Source organism: Hyaena hyaena, unplaced genomic scaffold (assembly GCF_003009895.1).
Source record: "Hyaena hyaena isolate Hyena2069 unplaced genomic scaffold, ASM300989v1 scaffold_668, whole genome shotgun sequence".
NCBI lineage: Eukaryota > Metazoa > Chordata > Mammalia > Carnivora > Hyaenidae > Hyaena > Hyaena hyaena.
This window is the reverse complement of record NW_024081301.1, coordinates 443,045-467,053: the sequence shown is the minus strand read 5'-3', so window position 1 is coordinate 467,053 and position 24,009 is coordinate 443,045. Positions and strand designations below refer to the sequence as shown.

Sequence of the window (24,009 nt, the reverse complement as noted above, 5' to 3'; positions counted from 1 at the left end):
ACAAAATGACAAAATTTGTTCACTTGTTCAGCAGTGGTAAATTATTTCAGAGTGCCCAACTGATTTTTCTTCCTTTAAGAGAAAACAAAACAAAGAGGGGACCAAAGGAGGAGGGAGGGAAAGAATGTGCTCTAAGAAAATGTAAGTCTTTCCAGCAAAAGAAGCTTCTGCTGATGAAGGCCCAAAGTGTGAGTGGGAGCCTAGGAGGTGCATCATGGGAAGTGGAGTGAGCACTTCATTTAGTTGCCTGAATTTTTATTCATTTTCCAGTCATCTGATTGATATTGCCAACATCTTTACAACATACAAATAAATCTTTTATCAACCAGAATATATACTGAAGGAATTCTTTTCCCATCCCTACTCCCTGTGGGAACTGAAAAAAAAAAAAAAAGAAAAGAAAAGAAAGAAAACAAAAAAACAAAACAAACAAAAAAACACAAAACAAACAAAAATATACCCCTCCCATCCCCCCATTCCCTAAGCCAGTAAAGCAATGACAACAGCACCTTGACATTGTTTTAATTCCAACGCTATCAGAAGTTAAAAGCAGTAAAACAGATAATAGTACTAACAGGAACGAAGATACTTACTGTCTAAAATGTAAACGGAATGTTTTGGTTCAAATTTTTGTTGTTGTTTTTTTTTTTGTCTGTTTTCTGAAAGAGGACAGTTTATTATCAATTCACAATTAAAGCAGCATGCAATTTATTATTATTTTTTTAAACTTTTTACGTTTTCAATTCTTGGCAACGGCAACAAACCACAACATTATCGAGGAATGAAATGCAGACTTTTTAAAGTTGTGCGCAAAATGACTGTTTCCCTTCTGGTCATGGATATGTCCAATAAATAGATTGTAGAACCACTGTACTGTATAAACTTCATTTATACATGCAGTTCATAAAATTATTTTTTCTTAACTGAATAATTTACCCTGTTATGTATATATACAAATAGATAATTTTTGTCTCAATATAATCTATACAACATCAATCCACTATCTTCCCCTTTTAATGGTCAATGTACATACACAGGAAGTGTCTATCCTTATGAATCGCCAGCCAATTCTCTTTTTGCTATCCATGGTGAGGGCCCGCACGTACGACTGGGTAGTTCGGCACTGGGAGTTCCAATGCCTTTTGTCTATGCCCCTGCAGCCCTCCTTTGTGTAACCCATGGGATTGCACTTGGTCTCATAGAAGTATTGCTTCAGTTGGCCTTTCGATACAGGGACTTTTTCAAGGACGGTGACCGTCCCGCCCGACATGTCCACTGCAGTCTTTTTATCTGCCGCTGTCACCCACTCGCTAATGCTGTCGCATACGCTCAGCTCCCCACGGCGGGCAGGGTCAGAGTGGCGCCGGACCCTCATAGACATGTTTGCAGCATCCAGGTAATTTTTGTATTCCTCAAGCAGAAAGAGAAGAGGAGGCTCCAAAGGCACTTGACTACTGAGCATCACCCTGGAAGTGTACAAGTCCGCGTCCTTATTGTTTTCTTCATTGGGTCGAACTTTCTGGTCCTCGTCCAACAGCTCTTCTATCACGTGTTCAAAAGTGTCAGCCAATGATGTCAGGCCTCTTGAACCTGCCTTGGGCCCGTTCATGCTCTCCAGAGTCCCATGGGTCCGCACACCTGGGTAGGCCAAGCTGCCTTGTCCTCGGCCGTTGGCTTCTTTCATGGGGGCAGCCTTCATGCAACTGAAGTATGAAATAACCATAGTAAGGAAAAGGATGGTCATCACTCTTCTCACCTGGTGGAGCTGTAGGGAAAAAGCAGAAACAGGACACAGAGCTGGTTAGCGCTTTCTTTCGAAGGGATGCAGTACAGCCATCTGATTGTGATTGCAGGCCATTCTGCGGGGGCAAGGATTTTATGCACTGGTAATGAACTGCAGCTGCACCAGATACACGTTAGTGTCAGTTGTGTGCTCTGTGTGGCTTAATACAAACCAGAGATGTGCGGCCTGTGCCCTGAGATGTGGTGTTTAAACCCAAGGTTAGATGGCTTCTACACAAGTGAAAAAACTGTGGCTGCAAGTTCTCCTCTTTCCTCCCACTTTACCAGCTTTGTAAGTTTAATTTTTAATGATCTCTGCTCAGGCTGTCACAAGAAACACAAAATCAGAAATGTTACTAAGCAACAACTCCAAGTGTAATAGTAATTTTTTTCCTGAGTTAGCAACATGGTCCTATTGCGGGAGCTGTGTGACAAGAACAGCAGTGGCCCGAGGGGTCTGTGGGGGCCTTTCTGGCTGTGTGATTTGTAGGCATGAAGAGCACCATAAAACAGGAGTCCGGGAGCTGTAAGGAGCCTTTTATATGGACTTTTTTGCCCCCATAATCGATTAGGACAAAGCATAAAGATCATCTCATCAAGCCATCCTGCTTTACAGATAAGGAAACCCAAGGCCACTGAGGACTTGCTTCCCGTCCTGAACAAAGTTTATATCAGAGCTCGGGGCTCCCAACTTCAGCTTCAATGTTTTCCTCCTACACCTGGGTGGTCATTATTGAAAATGTTTTGCTTATTTCCAAACACAAATCATTTCCTACCCGTTCATTTTAATGGTGTGTCTATGCCTGGGGCTTATGTCATGAAAATAATGTGTCTGCTTAAAAGACCACTAGAAAAGTCGGCTTTAATAAGGCACTGAAGTCAATGTCAAATGCCTCCCATGTGCAGATCCACGTTTATCTCCACTAACTCTCTGAGCTCCTCACCCCTTTGGCTTTTCTGGCTGATATATAGAGTCATCCAAGAAAGCTCAGCTTCTCCTTTTATTGGAAATGTGGTCCTTTGTGTATGTGTGTGTGTGAGAGAGAGCTCAGAGTTTATCATACCTTTAAAAGGCTGAGTGGCGTTTTGCATGTTTTGGAATAGGCAGTGAGCACTTCTTTCTGTGCTTTTGAAGTTTTCTGGGAAGTCCCTTAACAGCACACCACAAAATTAATCTTTTCCTGTTTGCCAGAGGGTTGTTATATTCTAAGTCTGGCTCTACATCTATAAGCAGGCTCTGGGAAGCCAATTAGAATGGAAGAACAAGTAAAATAAAAACGTACCTATAGACCGACCCAAGGTTACCGTCAGATGGTGAAGGACTTCAGAATACTTACCTGAAGCACTGGCTCCCTTAGCAACAAAGAGAAGCATCCCTGAGCTCCAACACTCTAACTATTCCTACTTCTCAGTCCTGGAGCAAGGACTTACAAAAAGACACACACATGTGTAACCAGTAGGAGAAAGGACTGTTCTGTCCATATGAAGTGTCACTGAATGGGAAGGCAACCTACCTCCAGTCAATAGGTCATACTGCAGAAATGGCTGAAAATTTTGGCATTGAGAAACAAATGTCTCTCTTCTCCACTTGTATAAGAGATCCCATTTTCTACCACTAAGGGACTATTACCATCCCCAAATACCCACAAATTTCTTTGTGGATTCACTCTCACTACGTACAAATAGCAAGCATGCTCAGAACTGTTTGGAGTGCACAGTGGTCAGAGTTGGAAGGACGTACTGGTTTGAATAAACCACAGATAACTATTTTGCTAACACCTGAACTTTTTTTGAATGTTCTGGATTCTGCACCATCAAAGAAATGTATCCTCCAAGGAGGTTTCTATTCCTGGCAGGCGGTATTTACACCACTGAATGAAAACCCTTTCTCTTAATGTTCCCAGTCCAAATTAAAACAACCCAAGGGGCACCTCAAATGTAGGTCGACGAAAGAATGCAAATTTAGAATATTTTACTCCAGCCATCCTTATCACTTTGGTAGAGATTTGCTGTGATCAGCAATATTTTAATGCCATATTTCATCAAGTCTAAGATACCAGCATTATAAAACACATCATTTTATGTACCACTAAGAAATAAAAAAATGCAGCCAATTAACCCATTGTTTTCTTTATCACTTGGGACTGTTACTGCATACTTACTGAAGAATTCTTTTAGACTTAAATTTGGACACATTTTATCATAATATACAATTTTTCTGCATATGTAACAAAGAAAATCAAGCAAAGTAAATTGGTTAAGGTGATGACAAGTGTACAATGACTCCTACATGGCTAACAATAATAACACAATGACATCAACTATAAGACACAACTTCAGAGATGTTATAAATAAGAATGACAAACTGTGATACTAGAATTAATGATAGATTAAGTTTCATAAATATTTACTAAGTGCCCACATGAACTGCTTAAAATGGCCCAAGGTACTAAGGCATCTTAAACTACAGAGTTGGGAAATTGTTTTATTATCACTACCACAGGTAGGAGGCTTTTAATGGTACCTTTTTCTATACTTGGCTTAGAGAAGTTTACCCACCTTTCACTGGTCTCCTCTTTTCATTAGTAACCTTTTGGTTCCAAAAGTAGTACTTTACATATCATTTTCTTAGCAGTTCTGTAAGCAAATATTTCAGAGGACCAAATGGTATCTGAGTAAATATAACTTGGCTTTCATCCTGAAGCCCAAACAGTGGCATCCCTCAAAGCAGAACATCTGCACAGATCCAGTTAATTAAGTACGTGTTGCTAAAGCCCAGCCCCCTTTGCCAGCCCTGCCCCGAGTGACACTTTTAGGATGCTCACTGCCTACTCACTTACAAGGCTTTGTAAGTGCATCAAGTGCCTAACTCAAATGCTTTTTGTGGAAACAATGTTACTTCCTAACTTTTCTGTTTCTGACAGTGATTTCTTAATACTTTGGACTACCCAGGGTGGAGGCTAGGAATGGTGGAATCAAGTTTGACCATACATTTTGGGTATGGTCTTTAAATCTAATCAGTGAAGAGGTCCTGCTCATTTTTCCTTTACAACATTTCTCCTGTCCATCCCTTTTTCTCCATCCCACTGCTGCCATCTTGGCTTAGGTCTCAACCATCTCAATGTCCCCCTGATATACTTTAGGTCCTTTCTGCTCCATTCAACCATGATGATCACTGCCTGACCAACCACTCACCTTATCTTTCTCTCATAAAAACTTGCAGTCGCATTTTTGTTCCATTAGATATCATCTAACTTCTTTTTTTTTAATTTTTTAAAATGTTTTATTTATTTCTGAGAGAAAGAGAGACAGCATAAGCAGGGGAGGGTCAGAGAGAGGAGATACAGAAACAGAAGCAGGCTCCAGGCTCTGAGCTAGCTGTCAGCACAGAGCCTGACACGGGGCTTGAACCCATGAATTGTATGATCATGACCTGAGCCGAAGTCAGACACTTAACCGACTAAGCCACCCAGGTACCTCTCATCTAACTTCTTTTACCTGGTATCACACCCTTCAAAATCTGGCCTCACCTTACTCACCTCTACTCTGATCAGGCCAGGATCCTTGGAGCTGTACATACATTATTGCCTGGAAGTAACTTGTTCCATTCTTCCGGCAAATTTTTTTCTATCTAATTAAATCTTGCTTATCCTTCATGGCACAGTTCAAGCATCAAATCATACATGCCACTTTCTCTAATGACTCCAGCACACACTGTCCTCCTTCTCTTCTAAAATTTGCATGTTATATCTCATTGAGTATTCTCATATCCCTACTTGCTTGTTAATTATTAACAGTGTTTGCTAACCATGGTCAGCCTTCAGTTTGATGATAAGCTCTCTGAGGGAAGGAATCATGTCTGACTACCTTACCCCCATGATTAATGTTCAATACAGAATAATATAATAGTTCTAAGTAGAAACTTACTGCTGGGTTTACTAAACCATTAGAAAAGGCAGTTTTGACCTTTCGTGGGAAGGCTTTCCATTTGGAAAGCATCATTGAACTCACTAGAATTAGTTGGTCAAGTACAGGCCATGCTAAACCCAAATTATAAGCTCTAAGGGATCTGATAGATGGCAATTATTTTGTCTTTAGCTTCTCTAACAGGGTAAAGCCTTACTTGAATAATTTCTAAAAAGCAAACAACACCATATCATACAAACTCCCCCTATCACTTGTGTAGCCCTGTTTCTAATAGAAGACTTGGAAAAGTAGCCAATGATAATAATAATCATAGTAAAACTTGTATTTTAGTCTTTCAATGGCCTTTTTTGCTGGTAACCTCTTCAATGAGTAATTTTATATGCCATATTAGGAAATCCTAACAATAAGTGAGAGCTTCCATGACAATTCTAACGTTTTAGCCCTTTGGATGTATCTTTATTACACAAAAGATAAAGAGGCTGTGAAATACTCCTAAGTGGATTGCTAGTCTATATATCTGTTTATACATAATAAATTCACTGGTGCTGTCTAATTCTGCTGCAAGGCTTACAACAATCAACTCAACCACTTCTATAAAATGCGAGGAAGGATATTTTTTAGCCCCATTCTCAAAAAATTAAATATAGTACACAGGGCTAAAAAGAAAATTGACAAAATAGAAGTAAAATTCAGTTTTAAGCATGACTCACAAGTCTTAAATATTCGACTAGATGAATATCCATGATAGCATGCTGTGGTAATAACTGAACATTTGTCTAAAAGACTATAGAACTTTCACAAGTATGATCTAATTTGATTGTTACAAGGAGATAAGACAGGTATTATTATCCACATTTTACAGATGAGATAATTATGGTTCAGAGAGGATAACAAGTTACCTCATCACCCAAGATTTTACTATCAGGACATGCTGCCGGTTTTAGGTTATTTAACTGCAGGGAGAAGAGAGGCTATGCTATAAAGGGTGGTCAAAGAAGGAGCTTATACAACACAGCCATAGTTTTCTTCAGTTGTGCATATCCTGGAGCCCAGCTTTCTAAAGGCAGCACCACTGAGATGCTACCTTGCATTACTGGACTAATCATGGACCCTTCAACTTTTAAGGCCTGATTATTTCAGTAGATGAAATTTCAGACAACATGGTCTTCCTCTAAAGGAAAGCTATGCAAAAATATAGGCATGTTAGAATAGTGTTTCCATGGCCAAAGCTAAGAAGGAAAACCAAACAGTAATATGGGTAATTCAGGCACAAACAAGAAAAAATACAAAGTGTTCCTTATTCCCAGTCCCTTAGGGTTATGTCCATGACATGTAATCAAAGAAAACCATGTAAAGATACGGTTGCTCATCTTAGTCACATAAGCAACAAGGATAATGGTAATGTTGAAGAAATTATCAATAATATTTAATTCCTAACATATAGGATGCAAACCTATTAAGAGACCACTTTAATGCAATCTTGCAAATCAATATAAATAATTTTCAATTTGTACCCAGTTTCACTACATGCATTTATTAGCCTTTCTTTGTTCATTCATCACACATGGAACCTACTTTCAAATCTTACAGTCTAGGAGAGATGTAGGATATATATGTAAGTAACTAAAGCAGAAAGGTAGAAACAACCAAGGAAAAGAAGAAATTCTATAAGGAGAAGGAGGTTACTTCCAGTTAGAGAAGGAAATCTGCTCTGTGAAGAGGAAGGCAAAGGATAGGGAAGATTTAGATGTGTCCAGAAAAGACACCAATGGATGGATGGAGTCTTGGTTAAAGGCATAGGGTACATTTCTGGAGAGAAGAATTCTGGAAGGGAATAGTGAGAAATAAGAGTGAGTGACTATCAGATTCCAGAAAGCTCTGAGGGGTGATGCTAGGGAGTTCAAACCCTGACTTACAGGCATGGAAGAGCCAATGAGAGTTTCTGAGCAGGGAAATGCTTCTAGAAGCCCAGGTTATTTCAGGTACAGGAGGGCCTAAAAGAATGATAGATTGGAAGGGACAAGTTAATTCATTGATTTCTCCTTAGTGGCTATTGAGCTTTAAAAATAAATATTGAATAGTTACTTAAGTGTGAGATTGGGGTTAAAGGCATGGGTATATCTTTTAACCTAATTAATTTAGTTCTATTTTCTATTTATTTTTAGGCTGAAGGGAGTTGCAAAAGAAGGGGTTAGAGAGAAGTGTGCAGAGATGAGTACTAACCATGGGTCATGTCTGGGTTGGCTGAAAGAACACCATGGATGGAGGTAGAGGGAAGGTGGGAATCGAAACTCATTCCAATAATTACACTGAACTTGGATTCCACTGCTCAGCACTTTTAATTCAAAGATCTCCAAACACTTTGCAAATATTAACTAATTAAGACTAATACGACCCTAGAGATGCAGGTAACTATAATTATCCCCCTTTCATACAGGAGGAAAGAGGACCAGAGTTTTTAATCAACTCATCCACTCACTCTGGTTCCCCTAATAGAACAAGGTCAGAACTTCAGATTCCAAAGGAAAACTAGGCCTTCAACTACAGACACTAGTTTCTTTCATCCCTCTGCATTATATTCCCATTAGGTATACACTCACTGCTTAGCTGAGAATTAAAAACACACAAACAAAAAACCTTCACATTCCTCAAAGAAAATTATGGACAGTTGGAATCCATAAATAAAATATGGATGGGGGTGGGGCTAATGATCAAGACAGATGCTCACCTGCTTGCCTGAAAGACCAATCAACAGAAACTAACACGTATTTTAGTAAATGAAATCTGATAATGCAGATTTTCCAAAGCTTTGAAGGAAGTGTCTTTAAATATATAGGTTTTGGGGCTCCTGGGTGGCTCAGCTGGTTAAATGTCAGACTCTTGATTTTGGCTCAGGTCATGATCTCATGATTCATGGGATTAAGCCTGGTGTCAGGCTCTGAGCTGACAGCACAGAGCCTGCTTGGGATTCTTTCTCTTCCTCTCTCTCTGCCCCTTCCTCTGCCCACACCCTGTCTTTCTCTCTCTCTGACACACGGAAGGAAGGGAAGGGAAGGGAAGGGAAGGGAAGGGAAGGGAAGGGAAGGGGCCATATTCTACTTTAGGATAGGGATGGGTATTCTCCTCTGAATTACCATAATTTGTACAGGACTTTGTACAAACTAGGTTCCCACACATGCTAAATGACTATTCTCTTTTTGCTGGTAATATTTGCATAGTATTTAGGGAGGTGAAATTAAAGTAAGAACAGCAAGTCTTAAAAGGAGATGGAGTGAATTAAAAAGTGAATAAAAGGAGATGAAGGGAAGGGAAGGGAAGGGAAGAAAGAAGAAAGAAAGAAAGAAACAGTTTTTTAAAAGTTTTTAACCATAATGTATCTTATGGGTATCCTATATGCTTTCTACAAGACACAGTCCTTCATACCAGAGTACTCTCTGATCCTCTAGAGTACCCAAGGTATGACACTTGCAGACATTACTTAGCCTCACTAGGAGCACCAGAGAAATTGCTGGTTCTTACAGACCTGGAGTAATACATACATGTAATTATAAAAAAAGTACATTCCTCTGAATTATTAACTTGATAAATTTACATACATCTTTGATACAAAGTCAAATAACTTTGGTCCTCTATTCACCTCCTCTCTTCCATACTCTATCCTTGAAAGAACAAACATTTTTCTACTGGTCAGAGACCTACCTCACCCAAGAGTAAAACTAGACCATATTCTACATTAGGATAGGGATGGGTATTCTCCTCTGAATTACCATAATTTGTACAGGACTTTGTACAAACTAGGTTCCCACACATGCTAAATGACTATTCTCTTTTTGCTGGTAATATTTGCATAGTATTTAGGGAGGTAAAATTAAAGTAAGAACAGCAAGTCTTAAAAGGAGATAGAGTGAATTTTGGAATAAGAGATAGAAGATGCCTGGCACAAGGACCAGGTCTGGGTAGAAAACACCCCACCTGCCGTTCCAGGCCCAGACACAGCTGTCACCACCATCCAAAGGGTTTTAAGTGCCTCCAACACTACTGCCCCCAAGAAACCTAGTGTTCAACTGTAGCCAAGGAAGGCTACCTGAAAGCCAGAGCCGCCCACAGCTGGCAGTGCTATCCATGCCTGCCCTCTTCCTTCGCCTCCACTTCCCAGAGTAATACTGCCCACACGGTGCACATCTCTAAAGTCTCAAGTGTACACAAGTCACTTGCCTATCAAATGAGTAGATGGCCCCAAAATGTTGCTTTTTAAAATATATTTTTAAACTGCTATTTCTTAAATTACAAGAACAAAATGACACATTCAATTAAAACGCCTAACCTCTTCCCCCTCCCTCCCTCCCTCCCTCCCTTCCCTCCTTCCTTCCTCCAAACATTTATTGGGGTGCCTGGGTGGCTCAGTTGGTTGAGCATTGTACACTCATTTTGGCTCAGGCCATGGTCTCATGGTTGGTGGGATAGAGCCCCTCATGGGGCTTCAGACTGAGCATGGAGTCTGCTTGGGATTCTCTGTCTCCTTCTGCCCCTCTCCCCTATTCATGCGCTCACTGTCTCTCTAAAAAAAAAAAAAGAAATTGAAAAAAAATTATTTATGTTTGAGAGTGTGCATGCACACAAGTGGGGGAGGGGCAGAAAGAGAGCGAGACAGAGAATCTGAAGCAGGCTCCACCACTGTCAGTGAAAAGTCTGATGCAGGGCTTGAACTCACAAATCCTGAGATCATGACCTGAGGTGAGGTCAGACACTCAACTGTAGGAGCCACCCAGGTGCCCCAGGATTGTTTTCTTTAGATTTTTCAGGTGAGATTTGTTTATAATAAGCTGAAGTTCAGATTTAACAATGTTCTATTATTATTTTTTTGCTTTTTAAGTTTTTTATTTTAATGCCAGTTACTTAACATACAGTGTTATATTAGTTTCAAGTGTACAACACAGTAATTCAACAATTCCATACATCATCCAGTGCTCATCATAACAAGCGCACTCCTTAATCCCCATCATTTACTTAACCCATCCCCCCACCTCTCTCCCCTCTGGTGACTGTCAGTTTATTCTCTGTATAAGAGTCTGTTCCTTGATTTGTCTCTCTTTCTCTCTCTCTCCCTTTTTCCCCTTTGTTTATTTGTTCTGTTTCTTAAACCCCACCCATGAGTGAAATCATACAGTATTTGTCTTTCTCTGAACAATATTCTAATTATTAAATTGTGAAAAACAGTGCAATATCAAATTCCCATACATGGTAGACAGTAATGTTAATTATGGTATTATCTAACAGGTTCTGGCGAGTTTCGATGACCCACTTTGTAACAGAAGGACCTGAAAAAATTAAATGAGTACTTGCTTCTCAAAGTGAGATTGATGGGCCAGCAGCATTAGCATCACCTAGTCACTTAAAAGAAATGAAGAATCTCAGCTTCCCTTCCTGCATCCCTTCCACCCCTCCACTAAGACAGAATATGCACTTTGACAAGATTCATATACTTCAAGGTGGTTCATGAAAGCTGAGAAACATTGGACTGATAAAGAGAAAGGAAGCTACTTATGATAAAGAAATGAAACGGTTAAAGTCAACTTAAGTATTGTAGTAAATTCTTAGCATGTCATGGGCTTACTCACCATCTCACCTCCTTGGCTCAACTTGTTTTATTGGAACGTTTATTATGTAGGAAAATAATTGAGCTTTTGTAATGATATTAAATAAATCTGGGTTCCCTTTATGTCAACATGCTTTTCCACTATTGTGTTTATACAATAAAGCACAGGATACCTATAAACGTGATTGACTGAATGAGAATTTATATTGTACCACCTCTGGACTTCCACTCAATCACTAATTTTTATCTCACTGCTACAAAGCAAGTACAAGCATAATTGGCCTCCCTAATCACTTACAAAACCTATCATCACTCACTCAATCAGAATCAGACTGGAAAGGATACAAATAGCACTAGCAGGTGATAGATTTCTACACATAATAATATTCCTTTCATCCAGAGGTTTCTGATGGTGAAACAGAGATGGGCAGGGAAAACTGACTCACTCGCTCGATGAAGATTTATTTCTAGGCCTGTCCTAAAGCTAACAGCTCTAGCTAACTCCTACTACCTAACTCCTAAATAAATCCCCGCCGCCCCCCCCCACACACAAACCAAACACAACCATAGTGGGAGCAACAACAAAACCCTAAAACATATCAGTGTATCAACCATCCAAATCCGCTGTTCAACCCCAATCCTTCTCCATCTCAGTAAGGTACCCAGCAGGCAACTCAATTTCTCAGTTGGGTTCCAACAATTGGGATCATATTTGCCTCAAGACCAAAGGAACCAAAATGACAAAAAAAAAAAAAAAAAAAAAATTGAGTTACAGGGGCATCATCACCAGGGAGTTGATGGGGGTAGTTTCATAAACAGAACTGGAGACAGCTTCACTGATTAGGTTTTATACAAAAGATTGCAAAGACAGCTAGCTCCCAATCACCAAGCCACCAAGTCACAAAGTCACCAGTACGGACACACATGACTCGTACTGGGAATGCTGCTAGTGTTGCTGTTAAATCATCCACAATTGGGTGGGGCTGAGATGTCACAGAACCCTCTTTTCTGTGGGTTCTTTTCCCAGGCAGAACCCTGAGTATTATTGGGGTCCACCTTGAGCCCCACACAGTTCAGACGCGAACACAGCTGAGGGACGGCCTCCTCCAAATTACAAACACAGCGTCCCTGCTAACAGGGGGTGTTGTGAAAGCACAGCAGAGCACTGTCTTCCCAGTTCCTGGACCCAGGAATAAACGTGCCCTAGACTTAAAGAAAGTGCAAGGCTGATGTAACTGGACTCTTTGTCCCTAAGGGGAGAGCATGCAGTGGTAACGCTCTCAAGCCAGAGGAAATCCCCCTTAAGAAAAGAAGTGTGCCATAATGTGGAAATTGAGAACAAATGAGAACAATTACAATTAAAAAAAAATTGACAGAGAGAGAGAGAGAGAGAGAGAGAAAGTTAAGACCAGTCTGTTCTATTTTCAGTCTTTTTCCTCAGAATTGGAAACTTAAACAGGTTCTTGTAAGTACTTGTAAGGTGTTGCTCGACACTCTGGAGGTCCTACAATGAGACGTTATGGCAATTTTGACAGCTGTGAGCCAACGCCCACTAGACACCATTGCCACACACACACACACACACACACACACTCTCTCTCTCTCTCTCTCTCTCTCCCCCTCTCTCTTAATGGACCCCAGAGCTGTGATAAAGGCATGCCTTTCTCAGTTTTTCCACAGATGGTGCTCCTGAAATTTTCCACAGCCAATGTATTCTTGTGGTTAATTAGTTATCTGAGCGAATTCCATCACAGAATATCTGTTCATAATTAGAACCATCTTGGGTCCAAACTGGAAGCCTTCAATGTCATTACTTCAGAAGGGGTAAAAATGAGAATAGGACAGATGAGTCTCACCTGAGTTAGAGACCTCTCACTCTGGGTTAGACCCTATCCTCTGAGCTGTGACAGAGAACATTAATTTTTAAAAAGCAAGAAGTGAAAAATAGGTGGAGGAAGAAACTGGACAGATAAGGTGTCCCTAGAATAAAAGGATAGAATTCCTTTTAAAACCACTACTATCAGGAGATCCTAGGGAAAAGATGAAATTAGCAGGAGAATCCCATTAGTTCTCTGTTGCTCACCTTTATGAGACCATTTTCAGGAATCAGTTTGTTAAATTCCACTGAAGCGCAAACATACACGCCGCAGCCCTCCAGGTTGCACAGTCATACCATACAGAAGCATGTGGGCAGATGCAAAAACATGTGTGGACATGCAGCCCTTTCTGCAGAAACTTAATGTTCCAAGTGTTAACAAGGATTAACCTTCTGCACACGTGGAGGAAACTGGTGGGTCCACACATCCAGTTGTCCTTCAGGTTATTTTTGTATCTAACTCTATAATTTCTTTTAATTGCTTATTGTAAAGCACAAGAAAGTGCTCATTATATGTAGGTTAATGCAGGAGCAAAACTAATTGTGCACCTTCCCCCGCCCACTGTCCTACCCCAGCCCACAACTCTTCTAAGTGTCCCTTCTCATTTGAATCACATAAGCAAGCCAGTTTCTGGGCCCTGTGCATAATGAGCCATGTGGACCCTATTCAAGAAACTGGCCATGTTCCAGAGCTACTATAAAATACAAGGAAAATATTAACATTTCAGATGACAAAAGATCCATATGGCCGGTCAGAAAATATCCACATTGCTTAAGCCAATAGAATGTACCTATATGGAAACATTCAATTCTGTTCCATGAGCATCAGGACTGTGAGAACATCTGTTTGTCTCCGTCCCTTTACACTAAACATTGATTCCCACAGGATACATGCAAACTCAGACACCAATATATTTAGTCTAAGCAAGGGGAGGAGGGATGTGTTTCTACATCATATCTATAAGTAAACACAGGGGGTGCCTGGGTGGCTCAGTCGATTAAGCATCCGACTTCGGCTCAGGTCATGATCTCAAGGTTCATGACTTCAAGCCCTGTGTCAGGCTCTGTGCAGACAGCTCAGCACCTAGAGCTTGCTTCATATTCTGTGTCTCCCTCTCTCTCTGCCCTTCTGCCGCTGACGCTTGGTCTCTCCCTCTCTCAAAAATTTAAAAACAATAAATAAAAAAATAATATATATAAGCAAACACAGTATTGGTGGTAGTGGTGTGTATGGAGGGAAGGAGGGGATTTTGGAAGAAGCTATGGACAGCTGAATAAGTAATACCAAGCTTCTCTTTGTATTAAAAATAATTAAAAATAATAGCTAACATTTATGAGCTGCAAGGTAGATAACTGAGTTATCCATAACTTACAGCTGAGAAAACTGAGGCGCAGAGAAGTTCAATAAATTGCCTAAAACCACACGCCCAGCATGTGGTAGAAATGGAATTTGAGCCAGAGTTGGCTTGCATGCTTCTTTCCATATGGGGTCAGATGTGGATGTGGTGTCTTATATTTTGAGGGAGGTCTACTTGGCAGAGTTGGCCTGCAGACCCTGTGCATCAATTTCTTATTTATTTAAGCAAAGGGCTCTGTGATCATTTCTGATAAGCAGTTTATTTACATACTATTAACTCTAATGTTTCTTCTATACTGTCTCTTTCCATATTGAATAATTTCCTCAGGGTGTCAACCATACATGCATACTTGACAGGGCACACTGTCAACACTATGCACGGAGGTAATTTGTCTGCAAAGTCAGAACATTACCCCCTGAGAAGATCCCATTGGGCCTGGAATAGAACCACATGCTTTTTAGGTCAGTAACTGACACTGCCAAATATTCCTGGGTCAACTTCATTGAGTAAAAATGACTTTAATCAAGACCCAAGTGCTAATGTGCCTTAAAACAAAAAACAGGGGTGGTACCTGGTGGCTCAGTTGGTTAAGTATCTGACTCTTGATTTTGTCTCAGGTCATGATCCCAAGGTTGTGGGATCTGGCCCTGCATCAGGTTCTGTGCTGAGCACGGAGCCTGCTTAGGATTCTGTCTCTGTCTCTCTCTCTCCCTCTCTCTCTCTGTCTCTTTCTCTCTCTCACTCACACTCTCTATCTCACTCTCTCTAAAATAAAAATAAACAAAAACAAAACAAAAAACCCTTGTGACATAAGATCTTTCTTTTTAGTACCCCAATTTAAGCCCCTCAAAGTCTAAAAGCCTGGTTCCTTAGGCCACCCCACTTGTGACTCATGCCATGGTCCTCAAGACCATGATACTCAAGAACAGAGCCAAGGGGCTGAGATGGAAGTGAAGAAAAGGTATGACAGGACAATCTCAAATTTATTCGAGTAGTTCCTATGAGTTATAACCAAAAAGACAACAGAACAGATGGTCCAACATGGACAGAGTGTGCCCACAAGAGCAATCAAGCCAAAACAGCCAAAGGAACAAAGGTCATGGGTCGGAGAACCCACATGGGGTTTCTTGCCTCCAAACTAGTGGCTGGGGCCCTTGGCATCGACAACAATGGCAAAGTGGACCCAACAGCCACACTCTGTTAACACAAAACATATACCTAAGATGACATCCTGAATGGGTATGGCAAATTGGGTGATGATGGCACAAAAAAACAGAATACGCATCTGACCAGTCAGTCCCTGGATAATAACAGACTTCTAAGAGAAAGAGCTACAAGGAGCCTGAGAACAAAACTGGAAATGCCTGTTGTGGAAGCCTTCAGGTATTAACAAAAGAAAATGTGTATTTGTCAGTGGTGTGTCACCTAGCTTTTGGCATGCCACCCTTATGCCCAGGAACAGTCTCCTACGTAGGCCACATACAGTCATCCCTGCATCACTCCAAGTGCAACGAGGCCACATAGAGGAAGAGGAGTGGCTTCCCCTTTAAAAGTGCCCCCATCAAAAATTCTATGCAAAAGCAGAATACCTGTTTGAATGGACTAACCATTCTGCCAGGCTCCTTTTACCACATTTGTTTTGTGCAGTGGAACTAATGGGAATTTTCTTTTTTCTACATAGAGCACATTGTCCACTGAGAAAAATAAGACTAAGAATCAATCTTTCCAATGAGAATGGTAGAATCATGTGAACATGACCTGGAATGTGGAGATGTTAATCTAGGCTATAAATCCCATGTTTTCACATGATGCCCTACTCGTGTGATGCAGGGAACTGCTTGGCAACTTTACAGAAGTCTAGCAATACTGCGGCATAATTCAATGTTTACGTTGTACTCCACCGGTTTTAATTTCCCTTAGAGAGTACTAATTACTCAACTATAAATCTTCAGGAAAGTGCAAAATCATTCCTCAAAAGTGCATCTCCTCGGTTGGGAAAGTTCCAGGTTCAACAAGACTTTGTCTGTGATTTGGAATGTATCTCTGGAACTCCGTACTTTGAGATAAGGTTACCAGCTGCAAACTGTGCACTGAAAGCCCGGTACACAGTGCGTTGTGGTAGACCAACCTCTTTTTGTTCCAGTAAACACTTTGTGGTCTTTAGCTCTACTATTGCTAGTTAGGTGAATAATGAACATGTGCTCAAATTTCCACTGCAAGAATTTCTGCAAGTGGCAACGTGGGCCCGTTCTGTATGTGTGCCACAGGACCTGGCGTAAGCCCATGGCCACGGTGAAGTGTTATTTCCACTGCACCACATCTTGGAACTGTGCAGTATTTCCACTGCAAGCCAGGGGCAAGGTCAGAGACCAAGACCTCACTTAGAAGTTCACATTCCATTTTGCATCTTTCAGATTGATGCACACTCTGTTGGTGAGGCTATAAAGAAACAGCCATTCCCATACATTGATGGTGGGAATAGAAACAGTTCAAGCCCTTTGCAGGGCACTTAGGCGTTATCTACCAAAATTATAAATGGATTTTCCTGATGATCCAGCAATTCCATTTCTGGGAATAAACATATGTATATAGGTATATTCAAGGTTGGCAATTGCAAAAAGGCATATAATAACAAAAATACTAGAGGTTGCCAAATTTCCAGTTATAGGAAAACAGATAAACTATACTGGATACTTAGAAGAGAATCCACACAGCTGTAAAGAACAAGTTAGCTGCCTACATACTGAAATATAAAGCTCTGTGAAATGTATTGTTAAGTGATAAATGCAAGGTACAGTGTCTGTATGGCATACTACTTTTTGTTCAAAAACTGAGGGAAAATAGGGGCACCTGGCTGGCTCGGTCAGAAGAGCATGTGACTCTCGATCTTGGGGTCATAAGTTTGAGTCCCCCAAGTGGGGTGTAGAAATTACTTAAATACTTTAAAAAATGGGGGGGAGAATAATAATATACATTCATGTTTATTTACTTATATTTTCATAAAACACACAAAAACTGAGGGAAAATTGGGGCACCTGGCTGGCTCAGTCAGAAGAGCGTGTGACTCTCGATCTTGGGGTCATAAGTTTGAGTCCCCCAAGTGGGGTGTAGAAATTACTTAAATAAATACTTTAAAAAATGGGTGGGGGAATAATAATATACACTCATGTTTATTTACTTATATTTTCATAAAACACACTAGGAAAGATCCACCTGAGACCAGTAGAAATCATCACCTATAGATGATATGTGTTGGGATAGGGAAACTGAAGTAGACAAGACAACTCTATGTAGACTTATTCAATACTAGTTTGATTTTGAATCATAGTAGATTAACTATCAAAAAAATTAAATTAGAGGCACCTGGGCATTTCAGTCAGTTGAGTGTCCAACTCTTGATTTCAGCTCAGGTCATAATTTCATGGTTTCTGGGATCAAGTCTCATATTAGGCTCTGTGCTGATGACGTGGAGTCTACTTGGGATTTTCTCCCTCTCTCTGCTCCTCTCCTGCATGCTTTCTCTCTCTCAAAATAAATAAATAAATATTTTAAAAAAGAAAAGTAATCAAAATTTTTAAATAAGTTTAACCCGGTGGCTTCACTTTTGACACCAAGGACTCTCCTACACTGCTTGGGTGCAACAGACACTCAAGAAATTGACACTAGTTCCTTTGCTATGTCCCAGTAGTGACTAAAATCAAGAAGTGCATTGAATGCCGTCTCAATTTCTGGGACATTTCCTGGAAGAAACCAGGACAAGGTGGAACAGTTGGGTTTAGAGGACAGTCCCTAGTGCTAGAGAATGAAGACCTGAGTTCTGGGCCTGTCTTCCCACCTGTTATTAAGTTGACCCCATGAAATGTCTGATAATCAGCCAGTTTTTAAATAACAAATTGGGCTAATTCATGGATAAATGTTCATGGACCTTGAAGGTCCTTGAATTCCTATGAATGTCGAAGGACCCTGCTGCCTCAGCTCTGTGATGAAGAGGATAAGAAATCTCACCCAGCCTGACTCACAGCATCATGCCAAGGGATCATCAACACATGGAAAGGAGTTTTATAAACCATAAAGAGCAAATGTACAAAGAAATGTTGTTAAACACACCACCAGCCTGAGGGGTGACCATAGACAAACATACTTGGGGAACAAGACCGACTGCCAAGAGTCTATGAGACACTGAGATGGTGGAGGGGGAGAGGAAATCTCCAAAAACGTCTCAAGATGTAAACAGAAAACAAGAGCAGGCTGACAAAGACAGACTTGAAGAGGAAGACATGTGGTTAAATGACTCCATATGTGGTCATCTGCAAATACATATATTGCAAATTCCATAAGCCTAACAGGGAAATTAGGGAGACATGACATATATGGGGGCAAATTTTAAGGATAAAGACTTGAATATACAAATAAAAGGTCAATGTTGAATGAATGATCCAAAAGTGATCTTAAAAAAATGTTATCCCTAGTGATCAGTATAGTTGTTGGAGACAGGTGCCTGTCACACACAGGTAGGCCTCTAACTTTCCTCCAAAATCAGATGCAAACTTCAAACACTTCTTAAAACACTCCCTAGGGGACCTTTTAACCCAAATTTAGAAACTGAATGAAAAACTATGCTTTAAAAAGGCAAAAAAAAAGACCAAAAAAAAGCTTCTCATCTCCATATGTACAGTCATCTGGAAAGCAGATCTCCCATTAAATGGATGGTCAAAGCTGCACCACAATGTTAAACTAATCATGAAAATTCAAGGGTGGCTTTCCGCACCCTCCTGAAGTGCAACATTCCTAGAAGCAGGGGAATAACCACAGGAGGAAGTTCACTGGAGGTGCTATACTTGGTTCCTAGAGGCCTGTTGAGAAACCAGAAGGCGGCATGGAACTCAGAAAAAAGAAACCAAAGAACTCTTCTATTTTGGTCAAGGCAGACCCTGTGCAGGAAGCCTGGTTCCAGCTGGGTCTTAGTAGCCGAAATGGTGCAATGCAATCTGTAACCACCTCGTAATAAAATGGATCTTGACTTCAGGCCATTCTGAGAAGTTGTAATGCCTCTTTGAGTCAAATACAACATCCTCCCACCTCCAGCTTCATTTCACAGCAGACCATGATTCTTTACAGAAATTTCTCTAGTAGGCTTACTAACCTATATTATTTCAAGTCAGTCTCTTCTGGCATAAGAGCTTTAAACTCTCCCTGATTAAGAATAAGAATACATTATATACATTTTAGTATATTCATTTAGTATATTCATTTACTTATTCAGCAAAGGTTATTAAAAGCTGACTGACTTTCAACACACTCTGCTTAAGGAAAATGAAAATTTTCAAGGCTGCTTCATGTACAGTGGAAATAATCAACTTAGGAACTCTTACTTTTTGTAAGTAAGCTCTATGCCCAGTGTAGGGCTTAAATTCACGACCCCAAGATCAAGAGTCAAATGCTCTACTGACTGAGCCAGCCAGGAGTCCCTCAACTTGGTAACTCCTAATGGAGTCCTCAAGTGACTGACTGTTAACTTTAAACTCACTGACTTTTAAGTAAAACAAGAAAATCAGAGATCTATGGATCAGAGGTGGGTGCACTCCCAGCAGTCAATAGCTTTCAAGGAAGTGTTTCAGTGTTACCCCAAATGGTCAGTTTTACACAGTTAATCAATTAGAGGTTCACAAGTTCAAAAACAGTTCTTAAAAAATGTTAATGAGCTGACACCTCCAAGGTGTACATTCAGAATCAGGGATTCAAGCTCTTGTTTCATCTGCTGAGCTCTGGTCATATCATTGAAGCGAAAGGTCATAACCAGCTGTGTTTCTGTCATCCCTCACGTGAAGAAAACTCAGTGGTAGACCATGATTATTCCATGAGGAAAAAACCCCACAAATATTTTGAAAGCTCCATGTCTGCCTTTTCTCCCTTCAGAGCCACCAAGGTCACCCACCATTCTGCAGTTGGGTTATCCTTGAAAGCTTTTCATTGGGGTCAACATGTCAAAATCACAGCTTAGGAGAACTGTGACTTAGCCTTCTCCTAAAATTTGCTTTTTAACCTTTTGTTATCTAACAGTCTCTGAGCATAGACGCCAGGGACACCAAGATGAATGAGACAGAACCCCTGCCTTTGGGGACTTCACTGCTAGAGAGGGGATAGGGAATAGATTAGACCCATATTAAATCAACAACTATAGTTCAATGTAGAATATCCTGTCATTGACACGTGCCCAAGTGCAGTCTCAAAAGAGGGAATGAACGGGGCGGGGGGGGGGGGGGGGGGGAGGAAGGGGACTGAGAAGAGGCGGCTATTGGCCCAGATTTTTTGGTCAGTATAGTTAATACTGTGTAGATAAAAGATGACATTATCTGACTTTTTAACCTCTTATTACCTACAGGACATAAAGCAAGAAAAGTACCCATAAAGAATTCAATGTTGGTACGCTTTTGGAGCATGTAAGCTGGAAATCAAGACTCATATATGGCTACTTACCTAGAAATGATTTCTCACTCACAGTGCTTTCCTAGTTGAACATGACAATGCTGAAGCCTTTTTCTTTTCCACGTGGGAAAGAAATGTTGACTTATTTTAGTAAGTACCTCTGGCGCCACCTACAATGTGTATGCCCATCAATCAGCCATGTGCTGTGGGAACCAAGACGATGTAGGACACACATTTTTTGCTTTCAAAGGCTTTACAATTTTAATTGTAGAATTAAGACTAATGTACCTGGTTGTTGAATCGCTATACTGGACACCTGAAACTAATGTAACACTGTATGTTTTAACTGACCAGAATTACATGGGGCTAAAGAAGCTAAAAACTACAATACATGGGGCAAAAAAAAAAAAAGCTAACTTATAAGATGGCTGTTTTGGGAAAAGGACTCTATCTCTCACACAACTGTGAAAAACATTACCATTTATACAACTTCTACTTGTTAGTACATATTCAGGGTAACCATATTTCCCTCCTTTGGGATTCTGAATTGAGAACAGAATAGAAACACGCTGTCAAGTGGGAATCAAATACAGAGTCACATTAGCAAAGCTGGGAGAAAACATGGTGGGATCTATTTCCTATTATCTCAAATCAAGGCCTTGGGATCCATAGGGTTAAAGGCAGAAAAATGAGAACCGAGAGGCCAGAGGTCTTGGCAGGACCTGCGAGAAGGCCCTGCATGTATTGCTTACTGCATAATGGCTAGAACACCAAGAACCTGCAAATTCGGATGTGGTGGTCCCACAGAGCAAGGGAGTTGTGGGCTCAATTTCATTGCAGCACTCCAGTAGAGAACAGATTTAGTTAAGGTCCCGTCAGTCAGATTAACTGCTTCTCACAGAAAGGAGCAAGTAATGGGGACAAGAGAAGGAACCAAATGGTCCTCCGATTTGAACTCTTCTGTTGTGCATTTTAGGAAGCAGATGCCCTTGTGGAAATTACAGGGTGAGGGAAAGTATCTCTCTCAATATTACTCAAGGCATGGAGAATTTAAGCAACTTGTCTAAGATCATAGCTCTAGTCAGTGGTGGACCTGGAATCCACCTCCATTCTTCAAGCTAGGTCTTGAAGAATGAGTAGGATGTAGAGGGAAGAGAGTCATGAATAAACAAATTAGACTCCAAAGATTACAGGAAAACAGTCTTGGTCTTGTCAACTTTGGTACAAAGTGAAGCAAATTCAGGCAGGAAGCATATTAATAAGGTTGTAAGTAAGTCATAAATGGTGCTATTTAGGGTTGGAAAGTGCCAATAGTAACAACAGTGACTGGAATTCATTAAGCACTTACTATGCCAAGCACTGTTGTAAGCACTTTACAAGTGTTAACACATTTAATCCCTACCACTACCCTCTTAAGAGGTTGAGGCACAGAGAGTTGAAATAATGCATACAAGGCTACACTTCCAGTAAGTGGAATCCAACTTGACTACTGGGCTGGGGAATACTGTCCCAGGTTTTCTGCTGTCAATGGAAGTTTCTGAGAAAACATCTTTCCAGTCAAAATATCTTCAACAGGCCTCCCATCTCAAAGCCTCTGAACTTCTGATTATTTACAAGTCGCAAATCCCTTCTAACCATGCACTAATCCACATATTTGGACAACGAAGTAAATGATAAGTCTCTCTAAATCACAGGATATTAAATTTATTTGCCTTTTAGTTCAGCGATTCTTAAACGGAATTTCCTGCACATCGGAACCACCCGTGAAAGTTTCTAAATATATGTCTGGGTTCCGTTCCAAACCTACAAATCTCAGGGACTAGCACCTGATATCTGTTTTTTTCGGTTTTGAAGGTAATTTTGCTGATCACCAGGTTTGGGAAGCCCACTCTGTGTTATGTTCTCCAATGGCTCACTTACCAGGATCATCAGCTTTAAGTAAAATTTTAATGAAGAAGCTCAAAGAACAAGACATCAAAAATCGTATATTTTATTTCTCTCTTTTTAAAAGTTTTTTTTCTTTTAAAAAAAGGCAACTAAATTTAAAACCTCTTTAAAATAAACATTTTTTTAATCTTCCCCATCATCATTTTCCTCCTTGGCACACAGAAGGTCACCAATCTCTGCTCTGCAGAGTGGACAGCAGGTCAGGGTGATGATATTGGCCTACACCTGTGCCAGACATGCATATTAACGTGTCAAGGGTAAAATATGGCTTCTAACCTGAATACTGTAAGTTATGATTGTGAACAGCCAGCGACGGTAAGAGGGCTGGGTTAGGAGAAGTTGTGGAGTTGTAATCCTTGCTCTGGTTCTATAGCTGTGCAGCCTGGATCAAGTTATATAGCTACTGTGAGCTTCAGTTTCCTCATCTTTATCTGGGAATAATGTCTGCTCAATCTTCTTCAAAGGGTTATTTGTAAGATCAAATGGAATGAGATATGTGAATGCATTTTTAAAACATGAAACAAGATTTCGGACTAGACTATTACTGAAATGTGCAGCCTTGTCTACCTATGACTTTAGCCTAGAAAATCATGTAGGAACATTAGTGATGACAAACCAGCAGAACTTTGTTTCCAGTACCAGTGCTTATAGCACTAGGGCAAGTTTTCATAGCCTCTGATACTGCTTGGAATAGTGATGGTGAGGGTTCCCCTAGATTTTTACAAGAGACTGACCCTGAACAACAAAGGCTCTGGAATAAAAGAGGCTTCCGAGAGTCTTAAGAAAGTCATTATCAGGCATGTGAAAATCAGCAAAAATACATGATAAATTCTAGGGGCGCCCGGGTGGCTCAGTCGATTAAGCTTCTGACTTCAGCTCAGGTCATGATCTCGTGGTTCGTGGGTTCATGCCCCACGTTGGGCTCTGTGCTGACAGCTCAGAGCCTGGAGCCTGCTTCATATTCTTTGTCTCTCTCTTTCTCTGTCCCTCCCCCTGCTTGCGCGCTGTCTGCCTGTCTCTCTCTCTCTCTCTCAAAAATAAACATTAAAAAAATTTTTAAATTAAAAAAAGTGATAAATTCTAATGACTACTAAAAT

At 40.5% G+C, this 24,009-nt stretch overlaps 1 protein-coding gene across 1 annotated transcript in view; it reads right to left on the bottom strand.

Annotated features, from left to right (window-relative positions):
* Window positions 1-691: 691 nt before the first annotated feature.
* Window positions 692-24,009, bottom strand: part of BDNF (brain derived neurotrophic factor) — a 34,349-nt gene continuing 11,031 nt past the window's right edge. Inside the window, exon 2 of the mRNA XM_039217098.1 lies at window positions 692-1,765. Coding sequence (XP_039073029.1) covers window positions 1,001-1,744 — 744 coding nt within the window. The 5' untranslated portion in view covers window positions 1,745-1,765 and the 3' untranslated portion in view covers window positions 692-1,000. The remainder of the gene's footprint in view (window positions 1,766-24,009) is intronic.